Source organism: Protopterus annectens, chromosome 17.part0, assembly GCF_019279795.1.
Source record: "Protopterus annectens isolate FY-2018-M chromosome 17.part0, PAN1.0, whole genome shotgun sequence".
Taxonomy (NCBI): Eukaryota; Metazoa; Chordata; order Ceratodontiformes; family Protopteridae; genus Protopterus; species Protopterus annectens.
Window position 1 is genome coordinate 196,770,750 of NC_056751.1, and position 23,095 is coordinate 196,793,844.

A 23,095-nucleotide genomic window follows, 5' to 3' on the forward strand; every position below is an offset into this window, starting at 1 on the left:
AGTACTACAATTCAGTATAAAGTAGCTTGAAACTAAGATAAATTCAAAGGATAAATTCAGTATGCACGATGCAGCTGCAAAGCAAGCAGCCTCAGACTCAGAAACTTTATTTTTGAATGACGAATTACAACCCTCTGAGATTTTAGATTTAGACATGTTAAAAACAATGCAGATGCTTACTACAAAAGCAGAAAAACAAAAATGGGTAAAACGAGGTGCAATTTTTGAGAATGGACTGTACATTTCCAAAGAAAGAAAACCGATATTGCCGTCTAATTTATTTAGATATGCAGCTTTGTTGAGCCATGGGCAGTGCCATGTCTCAACAAGGGGGATGGTGCAGTTAGTTCCAAACATATGGATACATAAATTATACAAAAAATTTTGTGCAGCTTGTCATACTTGTAACCAGCACCATGCACAAGGAGCATTTAAAACCAAGCAAGGAAGTTTTCCTATACCACCATACCCATTCCACACTATTTGTATGGATTTCTTTGAATTAAATAAATGTAAAGGGTTTGACTCCCTCTAAAATGTTTTTTGGGAGAGCATATTATGTGCCTCAGTGGAAAGCTCTCATGCCTGCAGAGCAGGAGGCTGACAGTTCATTAGCTAATTATATAAAGAAACTGTTAATGAATAAATCTGTTTTGCAGTTTAACTCTTTTTCAGATGAAAGACAGAACAAACCGGTAGAAGCAGTTTTGGAACCATGTACCTGGATCTGGTTGAAGGTGACGAAAAGGGTGAGTCCAAAGTGGGAAGGTCCGTACCAGGTCCTGTTGGCAACGCCTACTGCAGTCAGAGTAGCTGAGAGGACGTCCTGGGTTCTTTTGACGCATTGTAAACCGGTAAAGAACTTTCAACTTGATAAGAACTTTGTGACTGATACACAAGGGCAAAATGGCCAAAAGTAAAGCAAACAGAAAAGCAGAGCAACCCAGAACTATTGCATAATTATTTTGTTAGCTGTGCATTTGTTGACTATAAGTGTGACAATTTTTCTCTTATTGTGGTTTTTTCCTGCACTCAACCACATGAGTGAAAGTGAGAAGATGTGATGAACTGTCTATAGACTGGCATCCAAATTTTAACACATACCTGGCCATGAAACGTGTGTATGCAGAGACTATGAACATTTCAAATTGCTGGGTTTGTACAGCTATACCAACAGCATATGGAGGACTGTTGATGTCCACTGTCCCTCTGGGGATAGATGAGACTTGGGAAAATTTGCTTTTTGATACAGGAACTGTAAAATCACAGGACAAAATAGCTTTATTTTTACCTGTCACACAAAAAGGAGTTGTATGTTTCTACAAAAATGATACCCTCCAGGTGGGCTGGAGTAATTGTAATATAACAATGTCTTATAAATGTTACATTAAAGTCAGAAGTGGGGGTACTGTTTGTAATACTAACTATGATTCATATCTGAGTTCAATGAAAACTACATTAAATGCAGTACGTGACAATCCAGTCTTAACTAAACAGTTGTCTATTAAAGATAGGAAAATGTTTCATGCAGGGATAACACGTATTAGTACCAAAGTAATGATTTTATTTGTGGGAAAAAGGCATATAAATGGTTACCTGAGAATTGGTCCGGCAGTTGTTTTTTGGGTTATCTGGTTCCAGCAATAAGACATACTGCAGAATTACCTTTGGGTAAGATACAAAATGTAAGGGAAACAGCTCGAAAATCTGAAGGTCCAGTTAAGAAACCTGTGAATACAGTTGGGGAGATCGAAGCTGGTTGGAAAGACCATAATTCAGTAAAAGACAAAAGTGAATTGACTCATATGGGCTTGGGTAACAGTGTTATATCCTGGGCAGGAATACTACCAGCCTATGGAGCAGTCAAATCGATCTGGGAGCTGAGAAAGCTGTCGAGACTTCTCGAAGTAATGAGTAATGCAACTTTTTCCACCCTAGAATTGGTGACTGATGAACTGAATGCAATGAGAACTGTTGTGCTACAAAATCGAATGGCTCTTTACTTCACCCTAGCGGCAAGAGGTGGTACACGAAGAAGAATGCTGTGCTTTTATCCCTGAGAATCGTCACGAGACAAATAATCACCTAGAGGTAATTCAGCAAGTATCAGCAATGACTAAACCAGGCCCAAACCCACTGACGGACTTTTTCCAGAATCTGTTTGGGGGGGTGGGGTTCCATCCTAATGAACATTTTAATAATAATAATGTTACTATTTGTGTGGGTATACTCCTAATAGGAGCATGTGCTTGCTGTGGAATTCCCTGCATGAAAAGATTACTCAAAGATTTTGTTGATATATCTGTTACTGAAACTTTTTGCCAAGATGTTGAAATTGAAAGATTGATTTCAGATGATGCTTTTTCTAAAGTATAGATTAAATGACTTGCCTAGTTAAAAGTCCTTAAAAGGAGAAGGCTAGGGAAAGAAACGATATTGTTTATGTTTCTGAATAGAATAAAAAGTATTAAAAGGAGGGAGAATGTTAGAAAAATATGTACTTAAACATATATGAAGTGCTAGCTTAAAAGCAAATAGTATGTAATGCATTTTATTCTATTTTACAATATGGCAGTAAGAATGATCTTACATGTAATTGCTTGAAGCTTTGGAGCTGCAGTGTGATTGAACTCTGACCCTGGCAGTAGCCAGCCCAGCAAGCTTATGTTTTTCACTAATGATTATCTGCTGGGTCAGGGAAATGCATGTATGAGGCATTGAATATTTTCTTCCTTCCTCTGAGATAGTTGGCCTTGTGAATATTATCAGCACAGCTGCTAATATTAATGTTGCAAAAAGAACAAAGAAGCGTATTAAAAAGACAGAACTGACTATTGTATTCGAGCAGGACTGAAACCTTGAAAGAGCAACATTTACAGAAAGACATTATAACTGACCAGGTGCCTTGCAAGGCTGTATTATTCTCATGGGAAAACTTTTAAAAAGTATAACCTCAGCACTTTCTTATGAATAGAATATTGTAGACTATAGTGATGTAGGTGCCCTGTGACTAACCACGTCAGTAAGGTGGGCACAGCTTGAATGTATAGAGTATATAACAAGAGTTACTTCCTGTATCATGTTAGACAGAATTCTATACTTGTACTGCATGGTTTTCTGCCTCCTGGTGTACACTAGTAAAACGTTTTGAATCTGAATCTCCTGTGTGTTGACTGTCATTTTAAAAAGCCTAATGATTTTACAGTCTGATTCTTTGATAATTTATTTGACAGTTTGGTCCTTCGGACCGGAATTCCCTTGGTAAGCTACAGGTCAGAGTGTATGGGTGGTAATAAATCTGTGCAGGAGAAGTTGCCAAAATGGTTCTTCTTAAGTGAAAAAGACCTCCGACTGAATTGTTGTGTGTAAAGAGGCTGTCCACTTTCTGATCTGTGGCGGCGGAATTTGAACACTTTCATCACCAGGAGACTCAGGTAGGAAGAATTTCCCTCTTTGCTTTTGTTTTAGATCAGGGACCAGGCTACAGTATAATGTTACTAAGATTTGTTTTAGCAGATCAGGAACGAATTGCAGTACTGTATATTTGGTCATAGATCAGGAAAACAGAATAAAGTAGACAGTCATTCTAGACAGGACTGAACAGAGGGAAGAAGATACCACGTGGTAAGAAAAGGGTTACGTAACAGTCTTTTTTAAGACATGGGAAATCAGTGCACTAAAACCTTGCAAGATCCGCCCCTAACCAAAGAGACAAAATACATGCAATTATAACATGCTGATATGTTAGGTATTATACAAAATGTGTTAACAAATATGAATTTGATGGTAAACTAGATAAACTTACACTAGTTAAACTCCTTAAACAGCTTAAATCTGATGCAGGAGGTCAGGCAAAAAAGCAGCACCAAATAGGCATACCTCAAGCACACAGGTGGATTGAGGAAGCAAATCGTAGAAAAACAGAAGCTTAAAAATTCAAAAACATTTTTAGGCAACAGAGTGAAAGGTCTGACAGACAGAATCTCTGAGAAATGGAAACTTAGAGCAGACTGGACTTGCATTAATCAATGCATACAACAGGAAAATGAGACAATAGATGGATATTATGCTAGATTATTAAAATGCTTTAAACAACAATTAAAAAAATGCATTTTTAAAAGGTTGCATTGCCCCTATCAGTAGCTTTATTACAAAGCATATGACAGATCACCGAACAAGCAGGCTACAAGCCTTACTTAAGTATGCTAGACATGCTGAAAGACACTTTAATAGTAAAAAGAAAAAGAAGGCGCAAGTCTTCACTGCTGAAGACGGAGCAGAAGTATTTGTATTACAGTCAGGTAAAAAGGGCATCTAGCTAGGGACTGTAAACAAAATAAGAAAGCAATGACAGAAAATAAAGGAGATGAGGACTGACTATATGGTAGTGAGGATACATCATATGAAAGTCAGGAATCACCAGTAACAACTAGAATAAAAAAGACAAATACCAATGTAGTAGACGGAGTAGAGGAAGTACAAATTGACTTAGATAAAAATGGAAATGAAATTTTAGATTTAGCATTGTTGAGCCTGGAGCTCTACCTAGCAGATTCAAAACCAGAAGTGACACTTCTGGTGGAGGGAAGGGAAGTCAAATTCCTGTGTGACTCAGGAGCGTCACGGACTTTGATACACCCCTCCAAGTTACCAGAACATTCTGAATCACCTGATTATGTATTAGTAAAAACAGCAAATGGACAGCTATACAGGGAACCACTCTCCCATAATATAGCAATAACTGACCCTGTTTCAGGTATGACTCAGAAAAGTAAAATTGTAGTTTCTGCAAAATGTCCAGTAAACTTACTGGGAAGAGACCTTATGCAGATATTTGGCATAGCAGTAGTTCCTACTATGCAGGGTATGGAAGCACAAAGACAAATGGATACTTTTGTGGTGCAGTCGGAGGGTAAAGCTTATTATTGGTACAGCCAGGATCTAGTTACGACTGGTCCAGGGGCAGTAACCAAAGAACTGATGAACGTAGCCATCAGTAAAGTCCCCTCCCTTGACACTGATCAGCAGCATTTGTTACATTGTACTCTATACTACTGTAGCACACCAGGACCTGATAAGGAATATGAGCAAGAATTGTTCAAAAATCCTGTTAACAGATTAATATTACGAACTTTATATTGGGATACTGAGGGAAACAGTGTAGTAAGCTGTTCATTACCTCAGGAATTCATGAAATTGTATAAGTGCAATAGACTGCCACATGTCAGCTTGACAAAAAACAAAAGTGTTAAATGGGCAGACTTAAAAAAAAAGGTAACAAGATGGGAAAACAGACTGATTTAAAACTGTCAGGACAAGGGATACAAAAACAAAAACTAAATTGGTTGACACAGACACATACAGCTGTACACTTGCAATCTAGTGAGGACAGCTGATTAGCATTTTTATTAAAAGAAAAAAAGAAAAGGCCTTGTGTAAAATTCCAACAACTCTGTGGTCAACAGGCAAGTTAGATGTAGGGCTTATTCAAACAGCAGGACCAGTTACAATTACCCCAAAGTCAGCTTTTAGACCACAGAAAAGACAATACCTTTTGAGAAAGGATGCAGAAGGAGGAATTAAACCTATAATAGCAGCATTACTCAAAGAAGGAGTACTGGTAGAATCTCCTGATTCACCATGTGATACACCCCTATTTCCTGTTAAAAAAGCAAACGGGGAATGGCGGATGGTACAAGATTTACAAGCTGTAAATAATGCAGTAATACCTAGAGCACCTACGGTGCCAGACCCACATACTTTGTTAAATGATTTAAAACCGCAACAGAAGTATTTCTCTGTGGTAAATATTAGCAATGCTTTCTTTTCAATACCTATACATCCTGATAGTCAATATTGGTTTGCATTTACATTTCAGGGTAAAAGGTATACATATACTCGACTACCACAGGGATATTGTAAAAGCCCAACAATATTTGCACAAAAAATGGCTAGCAACCTGGCAGGATTGACCCCACCGTGAGGTAGTCAAATTCTACTTTATGTAGATGACATCTTGCTAGCAGCCCCGACCCAGCAGCAGTGCAGGGCGGATACTGTAGCATTATTAAAATTTTTAGCAATACAAGGACACAAAGTAAACAAAAGTAAGTTACACCTTTGGAAAAAACAGGTTAGATACCTGGGATATGTGATATCCAATAAAGGTAGAATACTACATAAAGAAAAAAAAAAAAAAAAAAAAACAGCAATTTTGCAAGCACCCAAACCAACAACTAAGAAAGAAATAATGTCTTTCTTAGGTACAACTAATTTTTGTTGGAGCTGGGTACCAAATTATGCTTTGGAATCTGCTCCACTGACTGATTTGATATATAAGACACCAATGGCAGTACAAGATATTTTACAATGGACAACAGAAGCAGAAATGGCTTTCTGCAGGTTGAAGCAGTTGATAGCTTCTTCATTAGTTTTAAGACTTCCAAATTATCACAAACGGTTCTTTCAGACCGTAGATTGTGAGCAAGGGTACATGACATCAGTATTAAAGCAACAACATGGGGATAAGCAATGCCCCATAGCTTACTATTCATCACAGTGAGACCCAGTGGTGCAATCTTTGCCTCACTGTGTACAAGCAGTAGTTGCAGCAGTAATGGCAGTGCAGGCTTCGGCCTCAGTGGTGTTATTCCACCCTCTCATACTGAGAGTGCTTCATGCAGTTGCAATAATTTTACTGCAAGAGAAAATGGCATACCTTTCTCCTGCTAGACATCTTTCATGTATAACTATACTGCTGAGCCAACCTCATATGACAATTAAACGATGTATGACATTACTTCCAACTCCTGCGGTGGGCACACCACACAGCTGCCTGCAGGAAATTGAACAGTTAGCTTTACCTAGACAAGATCTTACAGATATGCCCTTGGATAATGCTGAGGTGACATATTACGTGGACGGCTCATGCAGAAGGGGTCCTACAGGAAAGAATCTGGTGGGGTATGCAGTAGTTACAGACACTGAAATTTTAGAAAATCAATCCTTATCACACAACTTATCTGCACAAGCAGCAGAGTTAATAGCTTTGACGAGAGCATGTACTTTAGCAAAAAACAAGTTTGTAAACATATATACTGACAGTCAGTATGCTTTTTCTACAGTACATGTATTTTGCACAACAATGGAAAAATAGAGGAATGATTACATCCAGTGGAAAACCTATTAATCATGCACAATTTATTTTGGAGCTATTAAAATCTATTCAGTTACCTACCAAAGTAGCTATTTGTAAATGTGTAGCTCATACAAAACAACAGGATAAGATTTCAAAAGGTAATGCACGAGCTGATGCAGCTGCAAAGCAAGCAGCCTCAGACTCAGAAACTTTATTTTTGAATGACGAATTACAACCCTCTGAGATTTTAGATTTAGACATGTTAAAAACAATGCAGATGCTTACTACAAAAGCAGAAAAACAAAAATGGGTAAAACGACGTGCAATTTTTGAGAATGGACTGTACATTTCCAAAGAAAGAAAACCGATATTGCCGTCTAATTTATTTAGATATGCAGCTTTGTTGAGCCATGGGCAGTGCCATGTCTTAACACGGGGGATGGTACAGTTAGTTCCAAACATATGGATACATAAATTATACAAAAAATTTTGTGCAGCTTGTCATACTTGTAACCAGCACCATGCACAAGGAGCATTTAAAACCAAGCAAGGAAGTTTTCCTATACCACCATACCCATTCCACACTATTTGTATGGATTTCTTAGAATTAAATAAATGTAAAGGGTTTGACTCCCTCTAAAATGTTTTTTGGGAGAGCATATTATGTGCCTCAGTGGAAAGCTCTCATGCCTGCAGAGCAAGAGGCTGACAGTTCATTAGCTAATTATATAAAGAAACTGTTAATGAATAAATCTGTTTTGCAGTTTAACTCTTTTTCAGATGAAAGACAGAACAAACCGGTAGAAGCAGTTTTGGAACCATGTACCTGGATCTGGTTGAAGGTGACGAAAAGGGTGAGTCCAAAGTGGGAAGGTCCGTACCAGGTCCTGTTGGCAATGCCTACTGCAGTCAGAGTAGCTGAGAGGACGTCCTGGGTTCATTTGACGCATTGTAAACCGGTAAAGAACTTTCAACTTGATAAGAACTTTGTGACTGATACACAAGGGCAAAATGGCCAAAAGTAAAGCAAACAGAAAAGCAGAGCAACCCCAGAACTATTGCATAATTATTTTGTTATCTGTGTATTTGTTGACTATAAGTGTGACAATTTTTCTCTTATTGTGGTTTTTTCCTGCACTCAACCACACGAGTGAAAGTGAGAAGATGTGATAAACTGTCTATAGACTGGCATCCAAATTTTAACACATACCTGGCCATGAAACGTGCGTATGCAGAGACTATGAGCATTTCAAATTGCTGGGTTTGTACAGCTATACCAACAGCATATGGAGGACTGTTGATGTCCTCTGTCCCTCTGGGGATAGATGAGACTTGGGAAAATTTGCTTTTTGATACAGGAACTGTAAAATAACAGGACAAAATAGCTTTATTTTTACCTGTCACACAAAAAGGAGTTGTATGTTTCTACAAAAATGATACCCTCCAGGTGGGCTGGAGTAATTGTAATATAACAATGTCTTATAAATGTTACATTAAAGTCAGAAGTGGGGGTACTGTTTGTAATACTAACTATGATTCATATCTGAGTTCAATGAAAACTACATTAAATGCAGTACGTGACAATCCAGTCTTAACTAAACAATTGTCTATTAAAGATAGGAAAATGTTTCATGCAGGGATAACACGTATTAGTACCAAAGTAATGATTTTATTTGTGGGAAAAAGGCATATAAATGGTTACCTGAGAATTGGTCCGGCAGTTGTTTTTTGGGTTATCTGGTTCCAGCAATAAGACATACTGCAGAATTACCTTTGGGTAAGATACAGAATGTAAGGGAAACAGCTCGAAAATCTGAAGGTCCAGTTAAGAAACCTGTGAATCCAGTTGGGGAGATCGGAGCTGGTTGGAAAGACCATAATTCAGTAAAAGACAAAAGTGAATTGACTCATGTGGACTTGGGTAACAGTGTTATATCCTGGGCAGGAATACTACCAGCCTATGGAGCAGTCAAATCGATCTGGGAGCTGAGAAAGCTGTTGAGACTTCTCGAAGTAATGAGTAATTCAACTTTTTCCACCCTAGAATTGGTGACTGATGAACTGAATGCAATGAGAACTGTTGTGCTACAAAATCGAATGGCTCTTTACTTCACCCTAGCGGCAAGAGGTGGTACACGAAGAAGAATTCTGTGCTTTTATCCTTGAGAATCGTCACGAGACAAATAATCACCTAGAGGTAATTCAGCAAGTATCAGCAATGACTAAACCAGGCCTAAACCCACTGACGGAATTTTTCCAGAATCTGTTTTGGGGGGGGATGGGGTTACATCCTAATGAACATTTTAATTGCTATTTGTGTGGGTATACTCCTAATAGGAGCATGTGCTTGCTGTGGAATTCCTTGCATGAAAAGATTACTCAAAGATTTTGTTGATATATCTGTTACTGAAACTTTTTGCCAAGATGTTGAAATTGAAAGATTGATTTCAGATGATGCTTTTTCTAAAGTATAGATTAAATGACTTGCCTAGTTAAAAGTCCTTAAAAGGAGAAGGCTAGGGAACTAAATGATATTGTTTATGTTTCTGTATAGAATAAAAAGTATTAAAAGGAGGGAGAATGTTAGAAAAATATGTACTTAAACATATATGAAGTGCTAGCTTAAAAGCAAATAGTATGTAATGCATTTTATTCTATTTTACAATATGGCAGTAAGAATGATCTTACATGTAATTGCTTGAAGCTTTGGAGCTGCAGTGTGATTGAACTCTGACCCTGGCAGTAGCCAGCTCAGCAAGCTTATGTTTTTCACTAATGATTATCTGCTGGGTCAGAGAAATGCATGCATGAGGCATTGAATATTTTCTTCCTTCCCCTGAGATAGTTGGCCTTGTGAATATTATCAGCACAACTGCTAATATTAATGTTGCAAAAAGAACAAAGAAGCGTATTAAAAAGACAGAACTGACTATTGTATTCGAGCAGGACTGAAACCTTGAAAGAGCAACATTTACAGAAAGACATTATAACTGACCAGGTGCCTTGCAAGGCTGTATTATTCTCATGGGAAAACTTTTAAAAAGTATAACCTCAGCACTTTCTTATGAATAGAATATTGTAGACTATAGTGATGTAGGTGCCCTGTGACTAACCACGTCAGTAAGGTGGGCACAGCTTGAATGTATAGAGTATATAACAAGAGTTACTTCCTGTATCATGTTAGACAGAATTCTATACTTGTACTGTATGGTTTTCTGCCTCCTGGTGTACACTAGTAAAACGTTTTGAATCTGAATCTCCTGTGTGTTGACTGTCATTTTAAAAAGCCTAATGATTTTACAGTCTGATTCTTTGATAATTTATTTGACACATTCCTACATTAAAATGTTGGCTCACATGTACAAACTATATATCCACATGTCCCATCTATTCCGTTTGGTATGTACCTCTCAAGACATCTGCAACAACTGGAAAGGCCACAGAAATACCTCAGTAAAAGAATCACAGGCCTAAAGCAGATGCCCTTTGCTGACCACCTTAAAGATCTCCAGCTATACTCTGTCACATATCGTCTACTCAGAGGCGATCTCTGCTTAACATACATGGCCATGTCAAACCCAGAGCTGTTGGACATGCTACACTTAAAGAAATCCCAATCCCTCAGAGCCACACGCTCCAGGGATCTAAACCTTGTCATCACAATAAACAAAACATGCTGGAGGGATAGGTTCCTGACTCAGAGACTCCCCAGACTCTGGAATAGATTGCCCATACATGTCAAGCAGAGTGCCTCTTTGGTCCTCTTCAAAAGGAACCTTGACGATTGGATGGGAGAAAGGAAATTCACCCCGGGGATCACATCAGTTGCCCTGCTAGACAGGGGTCCAGGAAGTAAATAGTGTGGGAAGAAATAGCCAGGGAATTGTTATGGCTAGGCTTGTATAGGCCCTAGGGCTGATAGCCTAGTACCAACCTATGAACCTATATATATAAATATATATATATATATATATATATATATATATATATATATATATATGTGTGTGTGTGTGTGTGTGTGTGTGTGTGTATAGACACACACATGGGTAAACCTGAAATAATCTAAAAAAAACATATGATCAACAATAAAATGAAAAAAAAAAACAGCAAAATTTCTAAAAGTAGAACTATTTAAACTGAAAAATATCAAAACCCAAAAGACTGACGAAATGGAGTTATACTAAGAAAGGGTTTATGCCTATTCCTCACTGCTGTGTGACCCTGGAGTTGGTATATATAATTAGCAAGGAATGTAGCATGCTGAAATATCTTTAGTGCAACTTCCTGGGCACTGTCAAAGATGTATTTCTAATGTAATTAACACAAATTATCTTTTAATCTCTTAAATATGTCAACTTGGTATGGAGATATTTCTTGTTTTCTTTAATTTAACTCTTAAATGTCTGATGGCCTGAGCCACAGTCAAACAGAGGCCTTGTTTCTGCCGATGGTGTAGAGCTCTTTAATCTCTGACTACAAAACATATGGTCACTGCAGTTTCAGTTTAGAACATCTGGTGATTTGGACTTGTAAAGCTGTATCTCAGACTGTTAGAACAGAGTGTATACCATGACCTGTGAAACTAGTGAACTGTCTTTGTAGAATTCTATTCTTCTATGTGCCAGTATACTTCATACTCAAAAACTTAACTTGCTCATTATTCTGTATGTTTTTAGACTTACAAATTTAGCATTTTAATCAAATATGATGAAGATACCATATTTTGGTGATGTATCCAAAGGTATTGCAGAGCCTCATAAAATGGTTTTGACTTCTTACTTGTAGCATAAACTTGCATCATTGTAATGTTGAATTGCTTACCTTGGAGTCTAATATTTGAGTTATATCTATATATATGTATTTAACTTCTCTTTTACAGAGAGTAAGCAAGAATCATGAAAAAACAGAAAGTTAATAGAAATCAGCTGTCCACTAATCCTGCTAACGTCATAATCCAGATCATTGATTGTTGAGTGGAAGACAACAGGACTTTAAAAGGAGCAATAAACATAGTCAAAATGTATCCCTATAAGAAAAAGTTTACAACCAATTCATGAAATCAGTCATTGAAAAATATTATAAATACTATTTGCTTTGAATTACAAAAGACAACAATGTTATCGCCTTTAGGAATCATGGAAAAGACTAGACTGGAATGCTGACATTTTCTATTATTACTCATTCTGTACACAATATAATATATTTCATTAAATATTTTGTAAATAAGCATGTTTAAATATGGTTAGCTGCTAAAGAGTGCTTGAACTGGAACATTATAAATTGGTTGACAATATGAGCACAAAAATAGTTTTAATACAAATGGTGACTTCATTGCTACCAGAAAATACTGTGAGTTTTTCATCCACGCCATAAGAAAGTTTGCTTATAAATAACTGAAGTGGATGGAATCTGCAATATAGTGCATAAGAAACTTTCTGATAAAAATAAATAACTAACTAAATAAATAAGTCCTTGTGCCCATATGACAATAAAAAAGATTATGATGTGCAACTGTAAAAAACCTTTATGCCCTCGCAGTGATATATCATAGAAAATTATCTTTATGTCAGCAAAAAAAAAAAAAAAAAAACAGTTTGTCTTTAACAGAACAAAAGTGTAGCTATTTTCTTGGTGGGAAGTCAAATACAAGTCTTTACTAAACTATTTATGCTGCGTTTTATGAAAACAGAGAAAAGTTACTGTGGCCTATGCTAACATTTTAATAAGATCAGCAAAAGCAGTTCTTCAGGAGAGATATGCAGTCAGTGGTCAGCATTTGCTTAACATGCTCCAATAAACATCCTCCCCAGTAAAATAGGCTTCTACCTCACTAAGAATCCTAACAGCTTTTAACCCTCTGAAAAAAATAAAGATGATATGGAGGCCAACCTAATAGTGTTTGAAAATAAATGACCTTGAAACAGTTTGCCCCAGCTGAGTGGGCCATAATTCTGCCATTCCATTTGAATGGAGGCTTGCTGAAGTCACATATCAACATGAAAGATACTTATGCCTATGACTATTAGAAATTGAAACAGGATATTTTGTTATAGGCTGGAGCTTCATGTCCCTTAAGTTTCATAAATGTCATCCAGTATGGATAAAGGAAAGGTCACACATGGCTGACATAATGCATACCATAAAACTGTTGCTAGAACCTCACATTAATAATGTAAGTAAAATTCTATAAATCTTAGCTGTAGAGAAATTTAAGTGGTCATTCTCTAGAAACTTATGCCTGCTGGGCAATCTAGATTAATCTGAAGACTTATGAACAGTTAGTTGTTTTAGTAGGTCATTTATTACTAACCAAAACTACAAACCCTAAGTCAGATGCATGTATCAAGGGTTGAGTATGTCTCTATCCACAAACAGGAAAACATATCATCTGTGTTTGTTTTAATTTTTCTAGAAAATGACATATAGTCATGTACTGCACAGATGTTATCCAGCAAATTGCATTTAATAATAGCATACACGTAACTACGGATTTTAGTTCTTTGAAATTGATAATGTTGACATTTAACTATTAAAAGAGCAGTGCCTGCTTTTATCACTGTATTGTTACTAAACTCATCAACTATAATGTTTTAGAGAAGGGAAAAGAAATGAAAGGATATTTAGATGCAGGAAACATATTTCATTGGTTAAAACACAATCTTTTTGATTGCAGACCCTTGGAAAACTTGCTGTGGGTTGAAATAATTAAAGTTTAATCTAAACATGCAAAGAATGCATACATTCAGGTTGGCTATGAAAAAGACAGGAGTAACAAAATTGCAACTTATAATCTGTTGTATAAACTTAAATGCAGAAATAATCAGAAGCCATGATAGAAAAGGTGATTTTTTTACCTGCAGACAGTTTTGATAAATCTTTAATTAAAGAGGTAGATAAAGGCAGTACAGCAAGATTTATTTTCAGGTAGTTACATTTTCAAAGTCAATATAGGATATATCAGATGTATCAGGTTTTATGTGCAAATGCCTTTGAATTAAATATTCTTTTAAGCAGAGGAATATCATATTGATCTTTCATAAAAGAAAGTGTCTTAGACTCATCTATTTTTCACTTCCATTTCCTAGTTTCTCAGTGAGAAGAGAGAGACAGTTTTGGTGAGCTGTCAGCTGGTAACAACACATAGTAACTAATCTGTCATATTACTTACAGAAAAAGAATATCAAGTCAGTTTTTCAAAATCATCATAACAGTAAAAAAAAAAAAAAATATATATATATATATATATATATATATATATATATATATATCAATTTGAAAGACTATTTTCCACTTTCAAGGGCCGATATCCATCTAACTGAAGACAGTTTCCAATAAGACAACTAACTAACTAGGTAGAATACACAAATAATGCAATATTACAGATATTTTTTTGCAATATGTTTGGTTCATTCACATTTCTCAAAAGTAAATGCATATATTCAGTGCCTGAAATGTTACAAAATCATATGCTGTGCACCATTTTGGTATGTATGCAATGGAAGCTGAATAGGAAAACTTTTAGTAATCAGATGTACCAGCCATGGGTCATACCTCTCAACCTGGAAACATCAAAAATCTGGACAAAGGCCCATGAAAAGTAAGTTCAACTGGCCAAAAATAGGGATGCTGATTAACATAAAATTTGTATATATAATAATGTAACCCCACCCATTCCAGTGGAATTATGGGATACCAACATGAAGATTGAAGTCACTAAATTACAATACATAATGGCAGACATTTCAATTTCAAACTTCATATCCCACAGCAAATAAATAATAATGCAAAACCTGTTATTCTAACAACTATATGAGTGTAACATTCCTCCGGTCCAATGGCATTTATAGCAGTTTTTGGAAAGCATACACATAACTGCAAATGTTAATACATCCCTAGAAGACTGTGCCACATCATACATGTAAAGGTGATTCTGCTTATTTAGTACAATTACTGCACAAGAACAAAACAAATTGCAATCTGGCTAGGAATGTTAATCCATCTACTAGCCATTCCCGTATGCCATGGGTCTACTTGTACCTAACCACAGACAGTCTCTCACACTTAGTGAACATTACATTTTGCTAAAGAGAGAACAGAGGACTACTAAAGGCCTTATAAATTAAGCCATCTCAAAAATGGAGATGCTGAATTTCAACATTTTACACAATAATTACATGCTTAGCATGATATTAACTGTTTTCCTTTATATTATAGAATATTTCTGAACATCTTCAAGAAGATATTTTTAAAGAAATAATGATGTTCCTTTTTTTTTCACTTTTCTTTTATTTTTAGCACCAACATTGTACATTTGCAATACACCCCTTCATGGCACCCAGATGACCAGTTCGTTCTTTCACATAATGAGGTTTGTCTATTCATCCTTTGACAATATTGAGGGTCATATAGCCATTTGTTAGATGGTCTGAGCAAGAGCCCAGAGGCCAATTTGTTCTCTTTGGATGTAAATGTCAGGTGCCAGGAGTAGGCTGTCAAAGTTATGAGGCAGGCCCTAAGTATCCCGAGACTAACCACCCCTCATGGTTGCTGTGACACACACAGTTGTTACCTTTTATGGCCTTGCATGCATGCATGCATCACTTGCACATGTCTAATTTTGCCCTGCATCTGTATATTGCAGTTGTCATTCTGACCCATAATGCCAAATGCTAAACAGCCACACTTGTGTTGGGGTTAGCACTGAGGTAACCAGACTGCTTCTGCACCCTCCAGAAACTGTATGCCAGTATCAGTCATTCATTCCTATTCCTAACCTGTCTGTTCTGTCATTTATGCTGCAAAATGAACACAGACCATCTTGGGTGCAGTCAGTGCTTTCTTACTCTATGCCATAAAACCAGAGTAAATAACCTTCCATTTTACATACATGTGTTTTATTCTATTTTGTTTAATATAAAGCAGTTAAACATAAAATTTGAATATGTTATGGTTAGCTCCTTCAGCTGAAAAAAATATTTCTAAATGTTTACTAACAAGAGGAAGAATATAATGCAAATTATTAAAAGATGTTTGCTTATATGGCTCTCAGTAAAACTAGTAAGATATATATTTTAAATCCTTACAATGTACAAAAGCTGAATGATACAGTAATTTTTTTCAAAATGATTATTTGTATAAACCACTGACTGGTAGTAGCTCCTGTGTAGTGTTTTCATGAAAGCAGAAATCCAAGCATGACCTTGCAATACCACACACTGACAAATTTGCCTGATTTCAGAGAAATATTACATATGTTTATAGATTTTTATTTGTGAGTCAGTGAATTTTTGTTCTATCTTGCAATTATCTTGCTGCAGTGGTGTTGAACTTATATTTATGCCAGCTTCCACAATAGCAGAAATGTATATTGGTATTCAGAATGCTGATCTACACTCCACATGCTTTCATAACCTGTATAAGACTGACATGCACTGTGTAAATCTGGTACATGCAATCCACTGTACATGTTTGCATGTTTGGATCACCATTAGGAAATGCTGATACATGCAAAGGATTCATAGAAAGAGTTCTGCCATTGATTGCAAGCTACAGATTGCCCTGTACATTGCACACCGTACCTGGAATGAAAGACAGCTCAAGACATATACTGATATGTGTAATTCAGGAAAAAAAAAGCTTGTCCATCTATAAACGCAGGGTCAGTGTATAGCAGTGTAATTTAAGCAGAGCACTAAGCAGGACCACATAGCATCATTTGTTTCAGTGTTGTACTAGAACTGCAGGGTAATCTGCAGTTCTCAGGGGAGGGGACAGAAGTCAGGGCACATAATGCATCAGAATTATGGGGTCTACAATTATAGAGATCACAGAAGTCATTTGGGTAAGAGGGGCAATGTTACACTATATAACAAAAGTATAGCGTTCTAGTCTGTATGTCCACGTGTTATATAATGCTTGGTGAGGGAAACCAAATAAGCTGATGTCACTAATTTCTATTCATGTATGAAGCACACACATGTGGTATTTATAAGTACATGCATGATAAATTGCCATGCATCAAGTAGATAGCTGGTATGCACTGTAAAATACTAATGAGATACACAGCATGAGCAAGAGTGATAATGCAGTTGAAAGGTAGCATGGTTATACTGAGTGTCATGATAATTTTCAAAAACTGCCCTGCATCATGCGCACAGATGTACACACATGAATCAATTGTGCTGTTATGGAACATGTAGCTTTTTAAATTGTGATATAAGATTGTATTGTAAATAGCCTGTGTATCTCATTTTCATATACAAAGTATAAATGTCATCTGCATGTTGATCAGTAACACAGCTGCAGCTGACCTAGGGAGACATCTGTACATCAGGAGGATTTTTTCCTAGCATTTTTTTTTTAATTCTAACTTCACCCAACTGAGCACCTGTATCTGAATCTCCCTTAAAGAGTTTGCCTCTGTACAGTAACAGACTCTTCATGGAACATACATGCAGCTCAGAGTAAAGGATATGCACAAGAAAAAAAAAAAAACGTGTGCTCTAAAAGGTAATGGAGAGAAAGAAAATCACTGTGTGATTGCCTTAAGTAGGCTTCAGCGAGACTATCACATGAAGATTAAAGATGAGTTATGGGTATAATTTCAGTAATAATATTAAACTGTGAGACAATATGACTATTACGCTCAGTAACATGTTTTGATGACTGGCAATATCCCAGTGACATTTTAGAAACTGCATTCATTTCCAAGAAGTCTGATATGCCTTTCTACGTAAATAAGAATCTGTAGCCTTATTTACAGATTGTGTGCATCTGTTTCTGACAGTAAAGAAGTTTAACCAACTGACTGTAAATTTAATACCTTAAAAAATCACCGGGCTGTCCACCAGCTTTTATCTTATGTCTAAAGTCTAAGGATACCTGTTGTGCAGGATAATGAAAAGTGTGTTTTAGTAACTGCTGAAAATATTTGTTTTTTTTTAGAATCCAAGGAACACAATGATGATACTAAACAGTTGTGCTTCATCATCTTGTGATGCTGCACAAGATTACCCAGGGAAAGGCTGGCCTTTAAGTAATGAAAGCTCTTGATAACATTTAGAGGACCGATATATTATTTTTCTTAAATGGTTTAGTCTTTTTGACTGACAAATTAAAGTGAAATAATAAATAAATAGTAAAGGAAGGCCTTAAAATTTCAAGTTGAATCACTCTAAAATGAATGGAATTTTGTTGATTTTTCCTAAATTTAACAAAACATAATTTATAACTACAGAAAAACACAGAAAAGCCTTAAGTACAGGACATCAAGCCCTCTCACCTCCACAAACTCACATATGTCAAAGATGTAGGGCTGGATTTACGAAAGCTTGCACGGAGTGCAAGAAGAGCGTAGGAGCTCACGGAGGCAGCATGTCTGCCGTGCGATCCAGGGACAGCCAGCAGGGGTGTGCATGAGTGCTGCTAAAGCTACTCTTGCATGGACAGCATCATGGTATGCAAATTACTTCATTTGGTGCTGAAAGCTATACAAATTAGGTCAATTTGCAACCCAGGAAACACTAACCTGTCCGTGGAAGATTAGTATTATCTGCAGAAATGTACTCCATTGGTAACGGAGTAACGTTCTGCAAATAGCTAAACGGAGCTATGACAGCTCCAAATAAAGGATGCATACAGTTGAGGAAGCATGTCAATGGCCAAATATAAGGCCATTGGCATTTATAAATGTTTAAAATGATCAAAATCTAACTTTTTCCCCCAATCTCCGATGTTTAAGTGTAGCGCAGCACCACACAAACGTGCGGCGCTTTAAAAAAAACAGAAAATAATTTAAAAATAGCCAAAAATAGCCACTTTCACTAAAAAGCTTATCCTGCCATGCAGGTGAATGGCAGGCTGAAGACAACATGTCCACTGAGTAGTGGTTGCTAAGCTCAGTGTGAGAGATGTAACCATGCATTAGTAGGCAATCCTATGCAAATGGGGATAAGGATAGTGAATCCCAATTTTGCCCAGCATGTGAGCCATGTCTCAAGAGTGTAAGTGTAGGAGTAGGTGAGTAGTAGAGTAGAATATAGGTAACATCATGAGGGGGGGGGTGTCAGAAAGGCTGTAAGCTTATTGGAGCACAGTGTCTTGTGTTTGCCCTGAGTTGCTCAGGATTGCAAGAGGTGTGTCTACAGTTGTCCTTTTTGAAAACCAGAAACCAAAGGTGTATGCCGTGAATATATCTGATATTTCTTGCAAACGTGCACACAGCATGTGCGTGCGTGTGCACGTGTTTGCGCTTGTTTGTGCGGCGCTGACCTGGGCGGAAACAGAAAGGGAAAAGGAAGGAAAAGAAGTAGTAGGAAGTTAACCAAGGAGAACTAGCAGAGCTGCCATTGTGAAATATACCAGAATCAGCCAATTACACAGGTAGCAGACTAGCCCAGCCCAGCACTTTAAACTCTGCAAACAGCATTCTTCCCTGTTTTTTCCAAAGAACTCTGCAACACTGCAGTATACAAAGAGGGAAAGCTTACAAACTTTAAAGTCAGACAAAATGTTAGGGGCTGCTCTTGCTATCATAAACCAACATGTGCAAGGTGCTGAGGGTGGTGATGTTGTGAATGCTGCTGAGCAACCCACAGTGAGGAGACGGAGAAGAGTGTACAGACCCAGGGTAACCTACCAGCGGCTACATGAGCTGGAGATAGTGGAGCGCTATAGGTGGACAGAGACCTCCTGCAGCAAATTTTGAGCTGTGCTGGCCACACCTCACACACAGAACCAACAGAGGGGAACCCATCCCAGTGGATACCAAGGTATGTATTGGCCTAAGAATACTAGCTACAGGTACCTTCCAGAGACCAACTGGTGATATGATGGGGATTTCACAGGCATCAGCATCCAGGGTACTGCACCAGTTCCTGGATGCCATGTCAGAACATGTCGGTGAGCAAGTATATTTCCCCAATTCCCATGAAGCATTGGCCAGCAATATGCGTCTTTTCCACCAAACAACAGAATATCCTGAGGTAGTGGGTGCAATAGACTGCACGCACATACACATCAAATCACCACCCAGTGAGCAGGGTAGGGTCTACATCAACCACAAGGGCATCCCCTCCATCAACTGCCAGGTCGTGTGTGATGCCCATGGCATAATAATGAATGTGTGTGCTGGATGCCCTGGAAGTTATCACAATTTCCACATCTGGCATCTGATGCAGCTGTAGTAGAGATTTGCCAGTGGGGACATCCGTGATGGTCACCTAGTGGGGGATGCTGCATATGCACTGGAGCCGTGGCTGATGACACCCATCAGAAATGCACACACACCTGAACAAGAACTCCATAATGAGACACACGCATAAAGAAGAAACATAATTGAGCATGTGTTTAGGATGCTCAAGTCACGGTTCCAGTGCCGGGACACATCTGGTGGAGCCTTGCAGTACTCACCAACTACATGTTCCCAAATTGTCATGGTATGTGCCATGCTACACAATATGATCCTGCAAAAACAGCTGCAACAGGAACAATATGGGGCAGGGCCAAACAGCCCCCCACCATTGCCAAGGCCTGCACAGGCAAAGTGTGACTCGGACGAGGAAAAACCTGAGCCTGCCCCAGTAGGCAGAAGGAGGTGTGCCCAGTATGCCCTGGGCTTGGCAAAGAGGCAACACATAGCACATACACTGACTCAGTAGGAACCCTGGAAATGACACCTCTCTCTGACTCGCACATACAGGAAAAGGGATGCCTAACTTGACACTACCTGTTTTCAAACATGTATAGGGAGTGTAATATGTGCATCCGACATAGGCAGCCCTGCAGCACCACCTGAGGCACGAGTCCCTATTTTAAGCAATATAAAGCACTGCTAAGCAAAATTTACCAGTATTGAGCATATTTAAATATAATTGTGTGTAGCTGTGCACCACGCTAACCAGCGCAACATCAGGCAACGTCAGGCAACATTGAACAAAGTTGGTCAATGTTGGGCAACATTGGGCAAAGTCGGGCAAAGTCGGGTAAACACGCTCAGACCTGCTTTACTGTTCCTTAACCAGTCAGGTCTGCCCAGCAGGAAAATAAAAAGCAGTGACAGGGCTCAAACTCAGGATACTGAGCACTATAGTCACAGTACTGAACTACTAAGCCATGACAGCATTTCACTAACACATACACAACTTAAGTCACTCACACATACCAGTTGGGGGGGGTCACATACCTAACAGTCACAGCCAGCAGGACAATTGTAGACAAATGCATACACAAACAAATGCTGTATCCTGCCCTCTGAAGAGGCATATGAGTAACCTCCCACGAGGCCTATGCAGACAGATAACAGCAGGCCAGGCAGTGTGATGTGGGTTGGGTAGGCTATGAAGTCACAGACTAATATGCGTGTAATTGGAAGCTAAGGTCTGTAGTACAGTGGTATTCCTCAAGCCAGTACAATAGGCAACAGTACAGACTGAAATGGAGTACCTGACATAGCAGTGCAGGCCTAGCAAATGTGTATAAGTGTCAGGTGTACCCCTCATCCTATGTACTCCCAAAGTAACAATCAGGTGTGCCCCCCCCCGGGTAGAAATGTACAAATAATAGCTGTCCCCCCTGTATGTAGAAATGTTGGTAAGTCTATGCAAATTGACTCATGGAAGCCCTGCAGGCACAGCGTGCTTCCTGACGATGTACAACACAAAGGTGAGCCCTGAAGTAAAAACCAACTTGATTTTTCGCACACATATAGTATATATGCCCATAGTGGGCATGCTCACACACACAAACAAATTTAGCAAATTTCAGTCAGCAACATACTGAAAGGTCATACTGGGCATGCTCACACACTTAAACAAATGAAGCAAATGTCAGTCAACAACATAATGAAAGGTCATACATACTGGGCATGCTCACACATGTAGGCCATGTCTGAGTACAGCAATGGGCCACACATATCTGGCAGTTGCAGTTCTTACTCCAGACACTTGTCACTATTCACCAATCCTGCCTTGCGCACACAGTGATATGAAAACAGACCCATATAATATATTGGACCCCTGTCATAACCAAACTATGTACTACAAGTACTTAAGTTGTTCAATGAAAGTGAAAATGCAAAGAAGATCAATAAATCTCCGATCAGTAGCATCAAGAAACAATGAGCACTCCTAACATTATCCAAGCCATGTTCTGGCAAAAATATTGCCAAAGAGTCCATAGAGAACCATGAAGCTTTCTTTCGCTATGTCATAAATATCAATGTAAACTCATATATGTTCTAAGTCAGTTCAAAGTGTAAATGAATACATGTACATGACTGACATTGCCAACATCTTGTCAGAAAGGTTCATACATATTTACCCCCCTCTCACTGACAAAAGGGCCCATTACCATACCTGGAGATTGTGAATACCCAGAAATCACATATACAATGGTTAAACAGCTCTATCCAAACTAAAAATACGGCATCTATAGGATGACATGGTTTCCCTGGCTGTGTCATATGTGAACTCCAAAACAAACAGACCCTGCACTTGAACAGTCTGTTGAGACTCACCCTCTGTACAGGATATGAAACTGTTGAATGGGTTACAGCAACGTTTGGTACACTCCAGAAGGGTCGGTGCACAACAGACCATGGGAACTATAGTCTTATAAGCCTAATAAGCCTGATCTGCAAAGCCATGGAGTCTATCATTATGGAACTCATAAACAGAGCTATTGGGAGCCTACAAACACCCAACCCTACCCATTGTGGTTTGGTCAGGGGCAGATCATGATTCCTAAACCTGCAAGACAGTTTTCAAGGCAGTCACCCAGGACATACATCAATGAAATGAGCTCCACACAGCCTACATAGACCTTGAAAAGCACTTTTTCAACATCCCACACACATGTCATATAAACAAAATCAACAATCTGTGCATAAACACGTATGTCATTTGATGGATTCCCAACTGGGGCACAGATAGGTCCCACAAGGTAAGAATTGTGATCTCC

General features: G+C 38.2%; 1 protein-coding gene across 1 annotated transcript in view; it reads left to right on the forward strand.

Annotated features, from left to right (window-relative positions):
* The window catches only part of LOC122791419 (uncharacterized protein K02A2.6-like), an 86,500-nt gene extending 68,310 nt beyond the window's left edge, over positions 1 to 18,190 (forward strand). Inside the window, 1 exon segment of the mRNA XM_044059164.1 lies at positions 18,083 to 18,190. Coding sequence (XP_043915099.1) covers positions 18,083 to 18,190 — 108 coding nt within the window.
* The last annotated feature ends 4,905 nt before the right edge of the window (positions 18,191 to 23,095 follow it).